Source organism: Sabethes cyaneus, chromosome 2 (assembly GCF_943734655.1).
Source record: "Sabethes cyaneus chromosome 2, idSabCyanKW18_F2, whole genome shotgun sequence".
In the NCBI taxonomy this organism is placed as follows: domain Eukaryota; kingdom Metazoa; phylum Arthropoda; class Insecta; order Diptera; family Culicidae; genus Sabethes; species Sabethes cyaneus.
Genome location: NC_071354.1, coordinates 69,011,306 through 69,031,205, shown reverse-complemented (window position 1 = coordinate 69,031,205; position 19,900 = coordinate 69,011,306). Strand labels below are relative to the sequence as shown.

Genomic DNA, 19,900 nt, shown 5'->3' with positions numbered 1-19,900 from the left:
TTTAATTCCGGTAGGAATAAGACGACCAAAAGCACAGCGAGGAAGATAGTTAAACCAGGTAGAGCAAGATCTGGAGGCGAGTACACAGTGTTCAAATAATTGATTCAACAAGTGTATTAGAGGAATTCCATTCCTCAAATTATCAAATGTAAGACAAAACATTGATTGAATAAATAAAAAATAATTTTTGTTTTTTATGTAAAACTCTCACAAATAAAGACTGATTCGTTAGTCCCGCATCACAATATGACAAAATTCCTTTCAGAAATTTATAATTATCTAAATGAGCAGAACTTTAAATAATGATATGCATTACTGATTTTGTATTTCACAGATGGTCATCTGGTTCGCCAATTTACCGTCCTCGAAGTCCATTTCAAAACCATAGACACCCCACCGATTCGCGCCCGTGTGTAATTTACATAGCACAGCAGCCACCAGAGATGAGCTTACCATTCACTTCCGGCCCAAAAAGCTAAAAACCAGCCATAAACACGGAGCCCTAGGGTAGAAAATTAATTCACACACTGACATCACACTCGACTAGCCTTCAATACTATAACTCGGTAATCGGGAGCGGCTTATTGTAGTAGACATTAGCCTGCTGCATGTAGGCCGGGTAGCCGTTCAGAATCGGCTGCACCTGATTGCTGTACAAATTGCTCTGCCGGATCACGTAATCTTCCTCGGTGATGGCCTTCTCGTAATCCACACTGTTGATATCGCCACCGGTGAGGGCAACCGGCCGGACGCCACTGCCGCCAGCAGCGCCGCCGTGAGACTTATTTTTGCACCCGTTGTGGACGTACTCCCGCAGCAACCCTCGGAAGCGATAGAAGGTGAGTGCCATGGCTGTCACGATGGCCACCGCCAGCACTAGCACCGAGATGAGATTTTTGTTCTTGTCCAAAATGTACTCGCACTCCCACTGGTCCGGCAGGTGGTGTGGGCAACCGGTTGCATTGTAGCTGATCCTGCTGGCCGTTTGCAACCGGTGCAGCAGCTTCGAATAATAGCAATCGCAATTTATCGGATTATCCGAAATATCCAACGTTCGCAGACTGTTCCAGGAAAACATGTTCTCGTCCAACCGTTCGAAGCCATTGTTCCGCAAGCTCAGGTGCTTCAGGTATAGCAGCCCGGAGAATGTTTCCTCTTCCAGCTCGGTTAGTGCCTTGTTCGAGTCGATGGCAATGCTTTCCAAATTGGTATTTGTTTGGAATGCTGCCCTTTCGATTTTCTTCAAATATAGCGAACCTCTCAGTTCGAACCGTTTCAGGTTTGATAATCCTCGGAACGAGTTTGCCGGCACTGTTTCAAAGTAATTTTGTCCAATTGATAAGTCTTCTAATCGTCTCAAAATCCCCAACGCCTTAGAGGGAATTCTCTGAAATCTATTATCTGCCAAGTTAAGACTCTTGATATTTTCAATTCCGGCAAATGTCTCGACGCTAACATTACTCAGCAATGCACTCCGTAAGTCCAGCAGCGTCAATTCGGGTAAGACAGCAAAGGCGCCATTTTTAATCTCGTTCAACGAATTAGTTCCAATGTAAAGTTCAGCCAATTTGTCCACCGGTCGAAAAGTTTCTTCGGAAGGCACTACCTCCAATCGATTGTCGTCCAAATACAAGATCTTCAAATCTGCCAATCCGAAGAATCCAATTATCGACAAACCAACGGTCGTAATTCGATTCTGGCCAAGATTCAGTTCCTCCAGTTTAGTCAACGGCGTAAAAGTCATCGGTTCAATCTGATCGATCAGATTTCCTCGCAAATTAAGCACCAGCAGCTCGTTCAACCCGACAAAGGTTCTATTCGACACGGCACTGATTTTGTTGTGATTCAGATGCAACTGCTGTAGTTTATTTTGCCGGGCAAAGGTCCGATCGGGAATGTTGAAAAGATAGTTAAAACTCAAATCCAGCAGCGTCAGCTCCGAATAGAACTGCACCGAAGAGTCTATTATACGAATCTTGTTGTTCCGAATCACCAGCCGTTGGATCGAAGGATTCAACGCAATCGGAACCACATCCAGGTGACCTTCCTCGCAGTTCACGTCCAGTTTATCGTCATCGCAGTGGCATCGCGATGGACAGTGCAGCAAACTGGACGACAAATCCGGCACAATCAGCACCAAAATGAACAGCCAGGACAGGATGAGAGTCATTGTTTGTGATCTGAAATAAACGAGAGAAGAAGGAACTGAGTTTTCGTTGCCAACAAACAAATAAAATTGTAAAGTTATCGATTTTATTGAAGTAAAGTCTAGCCTCTAAGTTTTACCAACTTTGTACGATTCAAGCGCAAACCGCTTAGTATTATGTATTTTCTCGACTTAAAGCTACCCTCGCAAGTCACCCCTTCACACACAGCAGTCAAGTGTAGCGAAAAGTTTCGCCTCGGCACCACGTGTGTCACATCCTATCATATCAAAATTCAATTTTCCAACACCTTTCGCACTCACTGCCGTGGCATGGAACAGAACACGCCATCGCATCGTCAACCCAGCTGCCCCGATGAAAACTCTTCGCTTCGAAAGCCCAGTCAGCATCACATCGCCAGTGAAGCGGAAACGACACATTCACTGTCACTTTCAATACCTACCTCCTCCTTGGAACAGCCGTTCCAAGGAGCAAATCGACAACGACGATGACGACATTTACGACGGCGCTGCTGCAGGAACGGCTGGTTTCGAACGGCAGTAGCCCAGAACCGTCCGTCCCTATTGGAGATGCTCGAGAGGAAGCCGATTAAGTTTTACCTAACGGGTGCAAGAGCCTGAAGTTTACTCAAAGAGTTCCCTCCAGCAGTCCTCCGCAATCTACCCGATTGCTTTTACTAGAAAATATGCGACCAAAGTAAACGGAATGCCGTTTACCTGTTTGGCCGGGGACACCCGAGAGGAGGCGGGTTCGTGAGAACATAACTTTTCCAATAATTTCTTTATTTACTCTTCCTGACATCCTTAAGTGGAGATGATAAAGTTAAGCCATTTAAATCGAACGAAAACAAAGTCTTTGCTTTCGGTCGCTGGATGCTGGGTTGCAGCAGCGGGCGTCGCCGGTGAGAAAAGCCGGATAAAATGTGTGCAACAACATCAAGCCGAAGCATCGGTGTTTGCCACCCGGTCGCTTTAAAACAAAGTAAAAGCTTCTTACATTTTCCCCCACTGTGCTGTGGAAAGATGTGTGGCGACGGCAGCGGCAGCGTACACGTGAGTGTGTGGAGCCGGAAAAAGCTTCTACTTTAATCAATATCTCGTTCGTCCTAAATTGAGTTTGATAAGAGCTTTCTTCTCCCCCTTTTGTTTAGTTACCAATACGTAAGCGGTTGAAGTGACTTTAGATTGAATTTCGCTTCAGCATCGGAACTTTCTGCGCTTCAGCCCGGTCGGAAGTTTAAAATGGATTTTGAAGTTGCCCCCCTCCGCGCTCCTCACGTCACGCTTCTCACCCGCTCACCATTCGATTGTCGCATACAATTTGATCGGTTCATTTCCTGAATGCGAACCGTACAATTAGCCGCAATGGGCATAATGTGGTGGAAAACTTTACTTTTATTTTTATTTTTGGCTGTCTGTTTGTCAAGATTTTAATAACTTTTAATGTTTTCTTATGTAACATTTCAAGAAGGCTTAAGTAATAATGGGAGATTCTTTTTGGGTCTCTTGTCTCTTCTCTTTCGCTTCCCACGGCAATGCAAATGCACTTTAAAACATTAACTTTGTATGAATCGGTTGCTAACGTCACTATCTAGCTAAACGTTAAGAGAATTTTCGTTGAAAAGCATTTATGTCGCCGCAATAATCAGAAAAGAGGGACGCCAAAGAAAGTCGCTAAATGTCACTTAGGCCTTTTTGAAGAGTCACGCGAATTTTGTTCAACAATACTACTAAACATTGTCGACTAAACAACTTTCTTATAGTTTAACGTCATACTTTATACATTCCGGTTAGACAGCTTTCTATCAGTTAGTTTAGTTCTCTTAAACGTTCTATCGTTTTTTGCTAATGTTTCGGTTTTCTGTAGAGAAGCACTACAAAATTGTTTATTTGCACGGCTTTTTGCTATGGATCGAAAACAACAGTACAGTTAACCAACCAAACAACTCTATCTCTTTATCTACCTTCCTATCTCTTTATTTATCCCACTCTACTACCATTGCCTGTCACACTCTCAGCACATTTCTCTGTCCTATTCTACTATTTCTGTGCCTCCCACAATACAGGGTGTCCCCCATCAAATTGCATCACGAAAAGAAACGCTGTAGAAAAGTACCTAGTTGACCGATCCTTTTCAAACTTTTAGACAATAAAATATAACCCCTTAGTAAGGTTTTGGCAGATTTATTTCATTCAACTACAATACCATAACCGTATGCTCGCACCTTAGGCTTAAATCCACTCATAAGTTCTGTACCGCATCTGATTGCAGCTTCTTTTGTACGGAAATCCACTTTTTCCCAGTGTTGCGAAGCTTGTACTCGTGTGGTCTAATTTTCTCACACACGCGTACTCACTCTAACGAACACGCCGGCATGAGCATCCCCTTAAAACTCCCGCTTTTATTTCATCTTGCAGTGCAACAAGTTTTTGCGCGTAGGTGCTTAGCTAACAGCTAGAGTTGTCGCTCGTCGTTCGTCGTTGCAGCCCGATCTGCTGATGCCGATTACACGCGAGAGCTCGCGCTCCCGCCCGTGAGTAGAATCGAGGGCGAAGATGAAGAAGAAGAAAAATAAGAAGAAGTAATGCAAAATTTGTATCCCAGTGCGCCACTAGCCTCACGGGCATTTGATTCCGCACGATTTTTTTGTCTCGGGAATAAGCCATGCAGGAAGACGATTGGAGGATGAGCGTGCGCGAGTGTGTGGGTAACAAAATATCTCATACAGCACCGGCGGCTGTTTCTTTTACGACTGCGTATGCGGCGTAAGTGTTGAATGCTATTTTGCGCATACTCTTTCGCGTGTGAGTAGGCATGGTTGACTTTTTGGCTCGATTCGCAACATTGCTTTTTCCGCATGTCTTCCTCCGTAGCAGTGATGGTAAAAACTCAAAATCTCAAAACTCATCAAAAATCAAAATCAACTGTGAATCATGTCAGCTTGATGCAGAAAAAATCACGCGTGAGTTTTTCTGTTTTCGTAGCAGGAAGCACAAAACTTACATATATTTCTTCCCGCTTGATCACATTCTGCTTTGCTTCAACTGCATGCACATATACATACAAATTCCTTGCTGAACAGCATATGCATTCTCTTGTGCTATACGTAGCTGTGAGTGAGCGTGAGAGAATGAATCTCTAAATAAATCGCAAAGTTAAACTAAAACGCACATTTAAATTATATGTTTATTTAATTCTAATTAGGCTTGTTACTTTCTAGTTAAAAATGTCGAAGTTAAAAATGTCGGCGAAGGAAATGTGTAAATTCCGCCAATATGGTTGCCATCTTAATTCATGAATGTGGGCTGCGTTTTTCGCTACTAATGTTTTCTCGGACGGTAGATTCTCTTTTGCTCTCTGGTTCGTTGTATGAAATCCCAGCTGTGGAAGAATTAACAAAAATGCTCACCGCTGAATTTGGTTCACATCGCATAGCAACAGAGACATCGCGTATAATAGCGAGAGAAATTCATATGTGAGTTTCGCGCTTGTGATCAAGGTTGAAATTTCATGTGCTTTAAATCTTAGTGAGTTTTTTGCTGTTATGAATTATTCAACACTGCTCCGTAGTGCCTGCTCTGCTTCATAAAAAAGCAAAGCCTTGGGTTCAAACGTCCTTTCTAAGACTTTACCCTTCTTTATCGACAGACCTCGCAGCCGGCTGTTAGAGCACAGGACAGTTACGGGGTTAGTGCAGCAATCCTACTGACTGTATCTAGCAGCACCGCCTAGCCGACATTCGAACAAACGATGACTGGCTTGTTAGACCAGCATCGTACCTCGAAACCAATTATGCGGTACTTCATAATAGCCCAGTGTTTTTCGATGGGCGTTAGTTTCGGTACATTGGAGAGGGATTCATGTCCTTGAGTACTATAGTGACTCGCGTTGTCTTTGTACCACTCCAGTGGAATAGTGGTACAAAGTTAGATCCGTCCAGAAGATCGTGGGGCCCTCGTGTTGCTTCAACAGACACTCCTTGAAGTAGATCTGCCCGTTTACAGTCCCGGGAGTCACGAACGCCGCACTCCGTTTACTGCATTAGGAGATCGCTCACCAAGTCATCTATTTCTTGGCAAATTTGGAAAGTTTCTGCTTCCTTACTTCCTTCGGAACACTTATGCTGGGCAGTGAAGAACAGTAGCCCCGAAAGCTGCCGGAAGTCCACCTTGATGTAAGTCTCATCATCCATGATCATGAGACTTCGTCAGCATCTGGGTGTGCAGTTTCCCCTATGACTTTCCACCGCATTTTCGCGGTATTTGCGCAAAATCAATACGCGGCATTGCTTTTCGGGTGACGCCATTTTTTCCAATTTTAGAAAAATTGACAACGATTAAAATACAGTATAAATAACACACTCTAAACGACTTTTACCCAAATTTTCAAGAGTGATGCAATTTGATGTGGGACACCCTTTATCTGTCCCATTGTCTCTCCCACAACATTTATCCCATTGTATCTTCCACCACATCTGTCCAACTGCATCTCACACATTATCTGTCCCACTGTATTTCTCACAATATCTGCCCCATTGTATATTCCACAATGTCTGTCCTATTGTATCTGCCACAATATCTGTCCCATTGCATCTTCCACAATATCAGTTTCACTGTATTTCCCACAATATCTGTCCCTTTGTATATCCCATAATATCTGACCCATTGCATCTCTCACAATATCTTTCCTAATGTATCTCCCTCAATATTTGTTCCATTGTATCTTCCACAATATCTGTCCCATTGTATCTCCCACAATATCTGTTTCACTATGTCTATCACAATATCTGTTTCGTTGTATCGCTGACAATATCTGTCCCACAACCTGTGTCTCTCACCTTGTATCGATCTCCGTGTCTCGTTCTCTGTGACACGCCTTTGCCCCATTTTTTGTCTCGCTCTCTGCTGTGCTCTCTGTATATTTTTTTTTGTACTACACTCACAAAAATCAGCACGTCAAGTTTACGTGAAAACATAGGTAATTCTCATCCATCGCACTTTTCATGTAACATTCAAGTGAATTGTTGGTAACTCGCACTCATACTAACCAGTTTACGTGCGATCCCGGCAAATTTTATCAATTTTCCCATTAACTGGTACATGAAGTTCACGTAAGTTGCTGTACAGAAGTTTACATGATTTCTCACGTGGATGCGACGTGTCGATTTTTTTGAGTGTACTTTAGTGTATGCTTTCCGACTGTAATATGCAATTTTCAGGTTCTGTTTTTCGGCTATGTAGTCTCCCAGCTAGCATTTTCATATGTATAAAAACGATAAAAATCAGCATTACGTACTGATATACATGCTAATAAATCGTATTTGATGCGCAAAATTGGCATATCCGTACTATTTTGGAGGCGATATACGTGATTACGAATAATTTTGAGCGTTATGACTATATAAGTATTTATATACGATAATATCCGATTAAGCGCGAGTCGCTCCGTACTACTATACGATTTTGTGCTGAGAATCGTATGTATGTCAGTTATTATCATTATATACGATAGAAAATCAACTTGGTCCTATTTTATCCAGCTTTAGTTACGATTTCGAATTTGTTAGGAGATATATACGATAATTTTCGTACATTGATATACGAGTTGGTGCTAGCAGGGCAGTATTTAGCAGCTAAAACGTTGTTTTGCTTATATATCCGACGTTTCGGTGGTTTTATTCCACCTTTTTCAAGGAAACTAAAATTTTATTACATATAAATTCGTTTCTGTTCTACTTTTGCTATCTGTCTATTTCTCCGTCACACCTTGTTTATCCCTACCCCTCCTGTACTCATTCTGGCACATTCTATCTTTATCCTTATCTGTCCCAATATCTATATGCATATATATTTGTCCTACTTATTCAGGCGTTTCACTATTCCTCAATCGCTCTGTCCCTTTTTTTCTTTTATAGTGTCTGCATTTCTCTTGTATTTCTCTATCTTAGTTTCTTTTTTTTCTCTGTCTCTTCGTGAGTCTTACTCTGTCTCTTTCACTGTCCCAGTTTTCATTTGTGTCTCTCTCTCTCTTTCTGTCTATTTCGCAGTTCCACACTCCCTTCATTTCTTTTTCTGTTCTAGTCTCTCTGTCTCCTTTTATGTCCCACACTAACCCCCTCTATTTCGCTTTACCATTCTGTCTTCTTCTCCCCACCTTATAGTATGTTGTACTCATGTGTTGCTTTTGCCGTTTACTTGCGAATATTTATACACTATACACTTTAAAATAAATTCAGTTGTAAACAAAGCCCACAATTTCTCCCATCGAAGGACAAAGAGAATGACAAACAAGTGTGTGCTAGTACTCTATATTGGAAAGCTTTGGTTTCATTTCGAATGCCCTGCAGTATGAAAGAATGAGGACAGTATCTCGTGAAGAAATGTATGAAAACGTATATTTTTGCATTGCAAAATTTAAAGGTAATTTTTTCATCACATTACAAAAGATTGGATTGGATAGACCGGTCACATGCGGTCAAGGGAGAATAGAGCTCTACTCTGATAAGACGAATGACATAAAAGCAACATCCGCATTTGTTCTTAAAATTTGGGTACGACTTTTTTATCAAAATCAATCGACAAACTTGAGATATTTTTCGCTATTGGTAGGAATTGGCAATGAAATCGTCATACTTATATCAGTTTGTGTCAAGGTGACCGACTGTTCTTAGACAACCTATTCCTGAAAGAACGAAATATTCAAAAAAAATTACAATGACCGATTAACTAGATATTTTGTACATACGTAAGGTTCGCAAAATCATATGTACCAAAATTACAATGCGTTATAAGCTACAGCTGTTATCTCAGCGAGAAAATATTTAAAACTTGGGTTCATCTCTGTGCGGGCACCTGTCGTGCCCGAGTACAATTTGATTGTACGGTACATTCTTAAGAATTCCAACCCAATCGTGTTCCCTAGAGTTTTAAGTACAAGACTCACTCAAAAATACGATGGTCCCAACCGTTTCCGATATACAGCGTATTGAAGCAAGCTCATATAAACCAAGATTTTGCTCCTTTTCTTGAAGTAGTAATTCTTTAAGTAATGTAAACATCTAAATGTAAAGAAATGTGCAACCTTGCGGTTACTGAGCCCCCGAATTATATTTAGTTTCCCAACTTCCCGTCTTTAAATTGTTGCTTTAAGTATAAATGTGATACAAAGATATCACGATATAAGACAACCTCCACATAAAACAACCTTGATATCAAACAATTTTTATCTCGATATAATTTATTTTATATCGCTGACATGTTTGTCTATGACATTAGAGCTAAACTTCATACCGAAAGCAGCAACATAAAACACATCATTATTTCAAAATAATCCTGAAAGTTGTAAAAAATGATAGATCAATCAAAATAAGCACCTAAAAAACATAAACACACAACACAGCGTGAAATTGGCGGCTGCTAATACAAATGTTTTGTGAAAAAATCATGTTTCGACATAAAACAATTTCGATATAAGATAACTTTTTAAAGTGATAAATTGTCTTCTACCTGTACCTACACTCTCTTTCCAAGAGTAGCTGACAATATTTTATATAGATACTCGAATGAATCAGCAATTCTTATTCAACCATTAAAAAGAACACAGCTGAATAACGATAAATAAAATAAAAAATAAATTGTGCCTATGTGTTATATTCGTAATGCCGATCGAAGCAACAAGTCGATAATTGTTTAATGATGTGTACGAAATTATTATTACACATATATTCTTTTGAAAGTACTTACATGCAGTTGGATACAATAAATTCTGCACAGCAGCAATTTTATGGCTTGAGAAGATTTTGGCAAGTAGATATGAACTTAAAAGCTCTAGTTGCTGTACTGAAATTGCGTAAATTAAATTAACAGTGTCTAAGCTCAGCGTTCTGTAAAACTGAATCTAATTGTTTTTAGATTTTCCATTCGTTGCAACTTTTTACGAGGCCAAAATATCTAATTAAAAACATATTTCAATGTAATCGATTAAACTCCCTAATTATTGCTGCAAAACTATAGCCTTTCCTAGGGAGGAAAAGCAAACCTAAAGTCATTTCCCCAACAATCAAAATACCTCAAACAATATAATATTTCTGCATCGGAACAGGCTTCCGCGTTTATTTATCGCTGCCATAATAATGCTGTTTTCAGCCATTTTATTATGACAGCAAGGCCATTAAAGCATTGTACTGCCAATGAAACGAACAAGTTGAACGCTTTTCTCCTCGCTATTTTTCTTCTTGTCGGGTTGTCGGACGAACAGCCCTGCACGTTCGAGCGAAACAATCAAAATTCAAGAGCCTCGCCCGATTGCCTCGACTATGATGGCGTCATTTATTTTTCGCAATTTCGGCTGATGAAAAAATAAAACCTCCCCCTAAATCGCTTTTCACACCAAATTCACGCCATATAGCATGAAATAAAATATAAAATTTAAAACAGCTCATCAGCTTCCTGTCACCCCCACTCCGTGGCAGCAAAACGCAACCACGGACAGACAGCAATTGCACAAAAATGTACAAAGCAGCTAATTGCATTATCGAGTCTAGCAACTTCGCAGTGTTTCCGCCCTACGGTACTTTTTCGTTCACTTCCGCTGTCAAACCTCGGGCGGGTTCCTGGGGTAGGCCCACTGCGGACCGACCGACAGTGGCAAATACGGCGAACACAGGGGCTCATCCTTTGGCGTACACGAACTTTGTTTCTTACTCGCGTACCGAACCAACCGAGCATTCGAATGCCACTACAAGCCTTACTTTGCACCGCTCTCTACTGTGCCCGGCTGATGGGGAAGATTGCTGAGCAAATAAACATAAATTAAATTTTCCCTTAAAACCTTCTGATCCCTCTATGCTTTTCGCTGCTCGCGTTTGTAATTGCACCGTTAAATAGACACCGGGGATTACGTGGGATATCGACCTGGCATGCGCTCCCGTTTTATCGTACACGTAAGCGGTGCTGGTTCTTAAAATTATAGAAATTTGGTACCTGCCGGCGAAACGTTACCAGTTTTGAAATTAAATTTATTGTTACTTACATTTATCATCTCACGATTCGAAAAAATACTATCTTAACGTTACTTAAAGTAAATTTAATTTACTTTAAAGCAAAAGAAAACTGCCAAAGAGCATGCATCCTTTATATTCTACACGCAACCATTTCTTAAAGTTCATCGTCTCCGCAGGAGCGCAGTCAAGCTTCGCGATTCAAATTCAAGCTAGTCGCACTCGAAACCCGTCGTCCTCGGTGCACTCTGGCACTCTAATCACGTGCCGGAAAAATCGCAGACATGATGATGAATATAACCCACACCAGCACCGCCCCTAATTGTGACTAAAGGAACGAGTTCGAAAGAACTTTTAATCAACCACCCCACCCCGGTTCTCTCCCACCCACTCTCGCTTCTCGCCCTTTTCCCCAAGCCCAACCCATTCAGCGCAGCATGACACACAGTTAAAGTGCAGTCGACCCATACTAAATGCCGAGTGCCGCTAGCTGTCGGAAAATTCGCTGCACCATCGTCGGATTTCAAACTGCCTGCACGCTGCTGGCTGGCTGCTTCGAAGCGAAATGAAACCACCCTCCTAGCTTTTGCTGCTGTTGCTACCACCACCCGCTCGATGTTCTACTTTAAGATTGACATTTTTCCAAATGCAATGTGAAATAAAGCCGGCCGAAACATGTGTTCGTTTCGGAAAAGCATTGGCTACGGTTTTCGTTTCCCCACGCTGCCTTTTCAGCATTCGAACGCCCCAGCAAGGCGCAAAGCGCAAGGCGGCGAAGAGAAGTTGTGCAAATTGGGTTCGCTTGACTTGTACTTCGGGTAGTTGAGCATATTAACTCTACCCCCATCCGCTCCAGCGAAGCCAACCTATTCACCAGGCACGCCTTCCCTGCACCACTGACTGGCCGACATCGTATCAGTCTAGCCGGGGTAAATTCATATCGAGCACGAAACTGCTTGTTTTGCAAATGCTCTCCTTAAGTGGCAGAAGGGGTTTTCAATTTTAAAGTGCACCGTACAAATGGTTGTACGGTCTTCAGGGCAATGGGCAATGAGTGCTGCCCGTAATAATACTTTAAATTTAACTTTCCAGTCTAGCGGGCTTTAAAGATATTATTATATTATTAGTTTCGGTTAGTTCTTGTTTACAGCAACAGCTTTAGCACGGATTGCTAAAGGAAACTGTGTAGAGCATTCGTGTGTTTCGGATCTCTTTGCTTAACAGGTTTCCTTCTCTACTGCATAATAAAATTCCCGTGGAAATAGGATTAGAAGAAATTCAAGGAAGTTTAAATTATTCAGAATAAAAATCATCATAAGGATAAAATTGTTCGAATCTCGGCTGGGAGAGGCTGTTAGAGCCAATAGGACCGTAGCACTAGCCCCGCAGTTGTCCTGTACTTTAACAGCTGGCTGCGAAGTCTGTCGTATAAAAAACAGAAGGTTAAGTTTCGATAAAGGTAGTAGCTGTGAGGATCTATAAAGAGCTTCAGAGCTTAGTTATATGAAAAGTTGTTGAGTCGAATGAAAATGAAAATTAATTGAAATATTGCACGTTCCGGAGTTATAGTATACATACAAAACATATTTACAAATATACATTCACTTTTACATATTTTCTTGTCAAAAGCAATCCCCCTGTTGTCTTTCAATCACTTTCGCATCGAAAATTTCTGTAATGTACATTACAAAGCCCTTCTCTTCCTTGTTAGTTGCTCCCAGCCCCCCCATCCTTCCGGTCAGTTACTGCCTGTTGTCACGAAGCCACTTATGCATTTTTTTCTTCCGAACCTAATTTTCGTTATTTGGACCTCCCCTCCCTCGGCTGTTCAGTCTACCCTCTCATAACTCCCAGCCACTTGTACAACTGCTATCGGTTCCAATGCAAGAGATACGCAGCCTCTTTTGCTCGTTTGAACCTCTCCTACCGTTAGAGATCACTCCTTTTTTTGTAAATACCCCGTATCAATTTCCTTATATCAAGAAACATGTTCCGAAGTTCTGACGGAACATACATACATACTACCTAAAGGCTTCTTCCTCTGCTCTACTGTTAATTCCGATTATATCGACGTCTTCCCTAAAACCAAGAAGCATGTGAGATCTCGCGATTATAGTTCCGTTCCTTTCCACGTTTGCTCTTTGTATTGCAGTTTGCAAGGCAATGTTGAAGATCTCACTCACTGGATGCTGAGATCTCACCCCCTATTCTAACGCATGATTTTAACCCATCCAGCGTCGCACGAATCAGCGCAACTAGTTTTGTCGGAAACCCATGCTCTAGCATTATCTGCCACTGCTCATTTCGTTTGACTGAGTCACACGCGACCTTAAATCACAAACAGATGGTGAGTCTATAAGTTATACTCCCGGAACTTGTCAAGTGACTGACGCAGGGTAAACATCTGATCCGTCGTGGATCCGTGCATCACGAAAACCAGCTTGATACTCGCCGACGAAGGACTCCGCTAACGGTTTCAGTCTACAGAACAGGATACGAAAGAGTACCTTATAACAAAATTGAGCAATGTAATGCTTCGATAGTTTTTACACTCGAGTCAAAGTCATTTTTATAAGCATGGTAAATGAGGCCACCCAATAATTGTTCTCCTCCCAGATCATGCTAATGATCCGGAGAGATGCTTCGTATAGCCGCTTGCTTTTGGAAGTTCAGCTGGGAAACCGTCCTTCCCAGTACACTGAGAATATAATTTCGTATTTTGTTTGAAAAAAAATTCGTAAAACAATATTGGTAGCTGATAAAAATAATTTCATACCATTTAAAAATATTCGTAGGCTTATTATCCACCGCAAATGTTGTTATTACGAATGGTTCGTATTTTCTACGATAGCACATTCGTAGCTGTCTTGCATCAAAGCGCATTTGATGCACGGTTGTTGTCTGGCGTCTTTATCGTCGAAAACAGGTTGCGTAGATTGCATGAAGAGAAAATAGACTTGTGCAATTATGACCTGCTTGGTATGCAGAATCTGTGGTTCTGTGGTTTGCGGTGTCTTCGGCTGTTCGTAAAAAAGTACGAACGAGCTCAGTTCAATTCCCGATAAAATCACCTTTTTTCGGAGATAAAATATATTTCGCTATTTTTCGATAGGTGTCGGTAATGTAGAATACTGACACCTATCGGAAAATAGTGAAATCTAGTATTATTTTTACCGTGAGCTTTTTCGTGCATTCGTAAAATCTACGAATCATTTTGTAAAATGCAATAATTCGTACGAATATGTACAAAACATTCAGGATTGATTTTACGAAACTACTTCGTGATAGAAAACAACGAAAGAATTTTCGCAAACGATCGTTTTCGTATTATAAACCAAGTTTTATTATCAGTGTAGCTTTACCGTTTTTTAGCTCACTGATTGCCTTCTTAACCTCCTCTTGTGTTGATTGTTCCAACTTGGTAATCGCTTGGCAATCGCTCACATTTCTTATCCTGTTCCTGCTGATCTTCGTGTTTACCTCGCCATTCAACAGCATCGGGAAGTGCTCCTTCAGCTTGGCTGCTACTGTCATTTTATCAGTAAGTAGATTGCCAGCACTATCATTACACATGACAGGTATGGTAAAATGCCTGCTGCTCGCTACTTTGTAGAAAATTTGTGTATGGCGAGTCATTCCTCTGCGCCGACGAGCACGTACTCCTCGTATTCACAGCTCTAGTCTCCCTTCCTTTCTCTGTTCTGACGTGTAACCTCAGTGAGCATGCGACTCCTGACCTGGTTGTTCTCATCTGTCACTCTCTGGCATTCGGCAGCGTTCTAACTGTTATGCTGTCTTCTACGTGTCGTGCCTACCTACGCTCTAGCAGTTATTTCAATGGCTCCATGGAAGTCCTCCACAGCCCACCTATATCTTCTTCCCTTTCTTCCTGCTGTTCTGCGATTCGTTAATCAAGCTTTTTGGCATATTCCATTGCCACGCTATCGGCCGTCATCCGCTACGCTGGATGTTGAAACATAGCGTCTTCTCAGTGAAGGCTCGCCCAGAATTGGTACTTTATGGTTGCGTTTGTGTAAATCTGACAGTTCTCCTATACAATTTTAAAGATTATCAGTCAGATCTACGCAACCGCTACCCTAAAGTACCAATTCTGGGTGGGCCTTGAGAGCCTTTGCCGCGTTCGACAACCTTGCACGAATTTTAAGCAAATTATAGTGGTCAGAGTCGATATTTGATCACCGAAAATACCGTAAATCCGAAAAGTGTCGACCGTCAATCAGGACCTGATCAATTTGAGAGCCAGAGTCTCCACTTGGATGCCTCCAGGTGTGTTTCCGAATATTCAGACATGATCAGTAGATGCTTCAAATGGTCATTCCTCTGGCCGCAGCAAAGTTAATGAACCTCAGACCATCATTATTGGTCGATAAATGAAGGCTATGTCTTCCAATGGCAGGGTGGAAAAATTTGCATCTCAATAGCATCATCCATAGCACTTGTCCTTAGCATCATCGGATTTATCACTTGTCGGCGGGTATATGTTGATCAGGCTGTGGTTGAAGATTTTACCTTTAATTCTTCTGCGAGTCTACGCCGGATAACTCGTCGCTTTTGCTCTCCCAACACTACGAAATCGACCCTATGTTCTACCTTTCTACTTCCACTGTAGGCAATATGGTATTTGAAAGAAGTGAAATATACTGAACGGAATTTGGCCCTTTCACCGGAATTTGGCCACCGAACTTCCTGTATAGCAGCGATCTGCACTTCGAGTCTATGTAGCTCTCGAGCAAGGAAGCCAGTTCGTACCGGTTGGTGGAGAGCTCGAACATTCCAGGTACCAAGTTTCCAATCGTTAGAGTAGGGCGGGGCATAAGTGCGATGTTGTCATCGTTGTCGTTGTACCCCACTAGCGGGGCAAAAGTGCGAATACCGCGGAGCAAAAGTTCGGAGCTCGAATCCATGAAATTAGCACAGCAGTTTCTAACAAAACCATATTAACTTTAATCAGTGGTATGTTTCGGTAAAGAATATTCTCAATTTGCACCTTTTCTAACGGGTAACAACTAAAATTTAGGAATTTTTTCGCGACGCTTATGCTCAACAACAAACGAGCTCAGAGAGAAATGAGAGTATGTATGTCTCAGCTCTCTTTTTCCTCTCTTTGTTCATATTTTTTGTTTTTTTTATGCTTGCCCAGTTTTGCTGAAAATGGCATCGAAACAAGAAGCATTTCGGGGGCGCGTTGTACATTTTTACGAACTGCAACAGAAATCTCGGCAAAAAGTATACGGTACAACATCTAAAAAGCAAATATGTTGCGGCTTCGACTGTTTACCATATCACAAGATGCCCAACAACTATTCGCAAGCAAGGTAGTGGAAGACCAGCCAAAATTATGAACGCGGGAGGACATCGTTCTCTTTCTCATTTCTTCAACAACAAGCCCTCTGGTTTGGCTATCAATTAAGATGCACCAGACGAATGTTTGAAGAAAATTTTGATCCCGTTTCTACAAAAACATCATGCTGATGGACAATACGTGTTTTGGCCGGATAGAGCATCATCGCATTACCCCCAAAAAATACAATCGTTCCTGAATACCCATTCGATCCCATATTTACCCAAAAACCACGACCCGAAAAATCTGTCTCAGTGCGCCCAATCGAAGATTTCTTCGGGACTTTCGATTTCTTGGTGTACGAAAGTAATTAGAGAGCCACGAATTGCAACCAGTTGATTGGTAGAATCAAGAAATGCATTCGCAAAGTTGACATAACGGCCGTACAACGCTCCTGTTTCGACGTCAAACGAAAGCTTCGCCGAACAATCAACTACAGACCGTTTTAAAATGTACACTGATATTTTTTCAACGATGGTTAATGTATCTTCAATTTCGGGAAATCAGATCTTCTTCATGAATCTTTGTCTTTTTTTGACAGCTTGAGAAAAAAATTCCAAAATTTTAGTTGCCACCCGTTATTTTGCGCTGGGGTATTACAGCCTCCGTCAGATCGAAACTTTTCCAAACGTTTGTTTTTTGTTCCATCAGCGGAGAAACATTGTTTTCCTTTGGCTAACATCTGTAGAGCACACAGTTTTCTGCAGATCTTACATTTCTAGTATCTGTAATATAGTGCCTAAAGCTGTAAATAATTAGCTGTACATTTTGGCCTCGCCCATGAATCGCACTTTTGCCCCGTCCGTGAATCGCACTTTTACCTCGCTAGGCGCTTGACGGGGTTTGATTAAATAATGGAAAAACGAAATATATTTTGTAAATTCTATTCACCGTATTTACTCGGAATCTGCACCGATAAATCATTGAATCGCACTTTTACCCCCCCTTTACTCTATACATTAACCGTTTTCTTGTTTTCTACCCTGTCCCCTGATCCCGCCGATGGGTCTGCCATCTTAGGTATAACTTGCGGGATACAGTATTTCATTTTCAGCCGCTCGCTTCGAGACAGACGTTGACTGAGCCGCTCCTCATCTGGGGAACAACCGCTCTAGTTCGCACCTCTTAGCTTAGCTGCTACAGTATGTGCGTGGAGCAGTTCCAGATATGGCCATCAATCGTCACCGTTTGCCTTAGATCTTCGAGGATACACTAGGTAGGGGCTTGAGAAAGCTAGTGCTATATTTATCGCTCCCTCCTGGTAACTTTCCCCACTTCATACTCTTTCAGTATTTTTTAGCATTCAGCATTAGACGCATTCCAGCGTTACGGAACATATCCCTACTATGCAGATCGGTTCCTGTTTTATCAAATCCCTGGCATTCTAGTGTAAAATGAAGTACTCAAGGTATTTGCCAATAAATTGGTGAAACAGAAAGCGATTCACAGGGTAACAATGGGTGCTAATTGTGTCCCGTAACGCTGGAATGTGTCATTATTGAAGGTATTAATCTACAAGTTTCCCACTCATCACTTTTTCAAATTGTGCTTGGCTCAGGCGGTATAGTCAAAGGCTCGAAATCTAATCAAAAAGAGCGAGCCCGCCCTGGGTCTAGAAACAGTTATCACAAGAGATTAAAAATGCTGATCGCATTGATAATGTTCATACAGAGAAAAGTATCTTGTAAAAACCAAAAAAGTGGGACACATTGTTTCGACTGTAACTTTTTAGCTTGACGGTAAAAATTGATGAAATTTTGACAGAAACTCGCTTAGAGCGTTATGTTTACGTTGGCAGAATTTCATTAAAATCTGTTAAGTGGTTATCGAAAAGGCATCAGAGCCTAAAAATCATGTGTACCATCGTGAAAAATTCGACTGCGTCCCACAAATGGATCGGACCTGAGAATCCATCATACGACGGTGTCCCGAGTGGTAAAGTCATTTAAGATAACCGAAACAACCTAAGCAACCATCCACCAGTGGCAGAAACCGAAGCTAGCTTACCTGACGAAGGCCACGAAAGTGTTGAATCTGTGTCAAGGATGTTTTTGCACAAAAATCAATGAAACGTGCTGTCCTCCAACTCTTTAAGAACCGAAAGACACTAAATCAGAACAAAAAATTAAACACAGCTGCTGAAACCTGCGCCAGGAAGCTGTACCGAGAAAAGTTGAATAAACCAAGGTGCATCGTCATGGACGACGAATCTTATATCGAGGCGGACACATGTCAGTTGCCGACGCAGAAGCTTTACGCTATCGCATCACAGCTGGCCATTCCTGAGAAGGTAAGAAAGAGCAAGCGGACAAATTCGGTAAAAAATTTCCTGGTTTGGTAAGTGCGGCCAGAATATCCAGTCCATACATCACAGCAGATGCTATCAACGGATAAATCTACCTGAACAAGTACCTCCAGATGCACCTATTGCCCCTTCTGCGGTCCACCGAACTCCAACTCCAACTCAACTCCAAAGTGTTTATTATTGACTACACGTTGTAGAAGAGACCCGTCGACAGTATACTCGTGTTCGTTGTGAGTTTGAGTAGTAAACGTGATGACAGAACATTTGAAGACACTTATAGAGAGATTGTACATACGACACCAATTAGCAATCGTTTCCAGTTGTCTATGGATCTTTGGATTGAAAAATCTTCAAATAACCCATATAAAATAGTTTGCATCCCGTTGATATTATAAAGGGCACGCCATTGAAATATATAAGAAAAAGTAACGGTCTTAAATTACTTCCCTGTGGAACACCAGACTTATTGCAGAAATTGTAGAATTTGCTAGAGCCTAGTTTTTTACTGAGAGGCTGCGGTTCGTAATATTCGAACAGTATTGTTGACATCCCTGTTTACTTCAATCATTTTTTCCACACGTTCTCAAGGCAAATTTAAAGTAACATGTGGAAAGAAGATGTTTATCGTAACCAGAAATGTCAAGCTTGCTGTTCTAATATGACGAACACGTCCGCCATTATGGCTCTTAAAAAGCTAGATTTTTGAAGATTTTGAAGTGGAAACTCAATCATAATGTTGCAGTTTAAGATATTATATTTATTCTAATAAATATAATCTGCAGATGTAAACACTTTGAATTCAAGTCCTTTCTTAAAAACAAGAATACCCCTAATCTTGAATAGGACGAACGATCTATGAAAAATCTATTGATTCACCTCCGGCATCGAAAAGGACCAAACCAGACTAGCATTTATTCTCCCTAGCTGAATTCATCGTTTTTCTTTTTTTTTTTTTCAAGTTCGCTACGGCGTAAATTGCAGTGACATCGCTGAACGTAACCAACCTGCGCTAGCTGCGTAGCGATTACCTGCGAATGACGAAGCTAGGATCAGGATCCAACTTTCCAATC

At 41.5% G+C, this 19,900-nt stretch overlaps 1 protein-coding gene across 1 annotated transcript; it reads right to left on the bottom strand.

Moving 5' to 3' along the window:
• Window positions 1–556: 556 nt before the first annotated feature.
• On the bottom strand, window positions 557–2,170 carry LOC128738090 (protein artichoke-like). The gene has a single exon (XM_053832935.1). The coding sequence runs from the start codon at window positions 2,168–2,170 to the stop codon at window positions 557–559; it is 1,614 nt and encodes a 537-aa protein (XP_053688910.1).
• Between the last annotated feature and the right edge of the window lie 17,730 nt (window positions 2,171–19,900).

Excerpts from the sequence above, each read along its gene's own strand:
- LOC128738090 (XM_053832935.1), bottom strand. The coding sequence starts at position 2,170 with ATGACTCTCATCCTGTCCTGGCTGTTCATTTTGGTGCTGATTGTGCCG.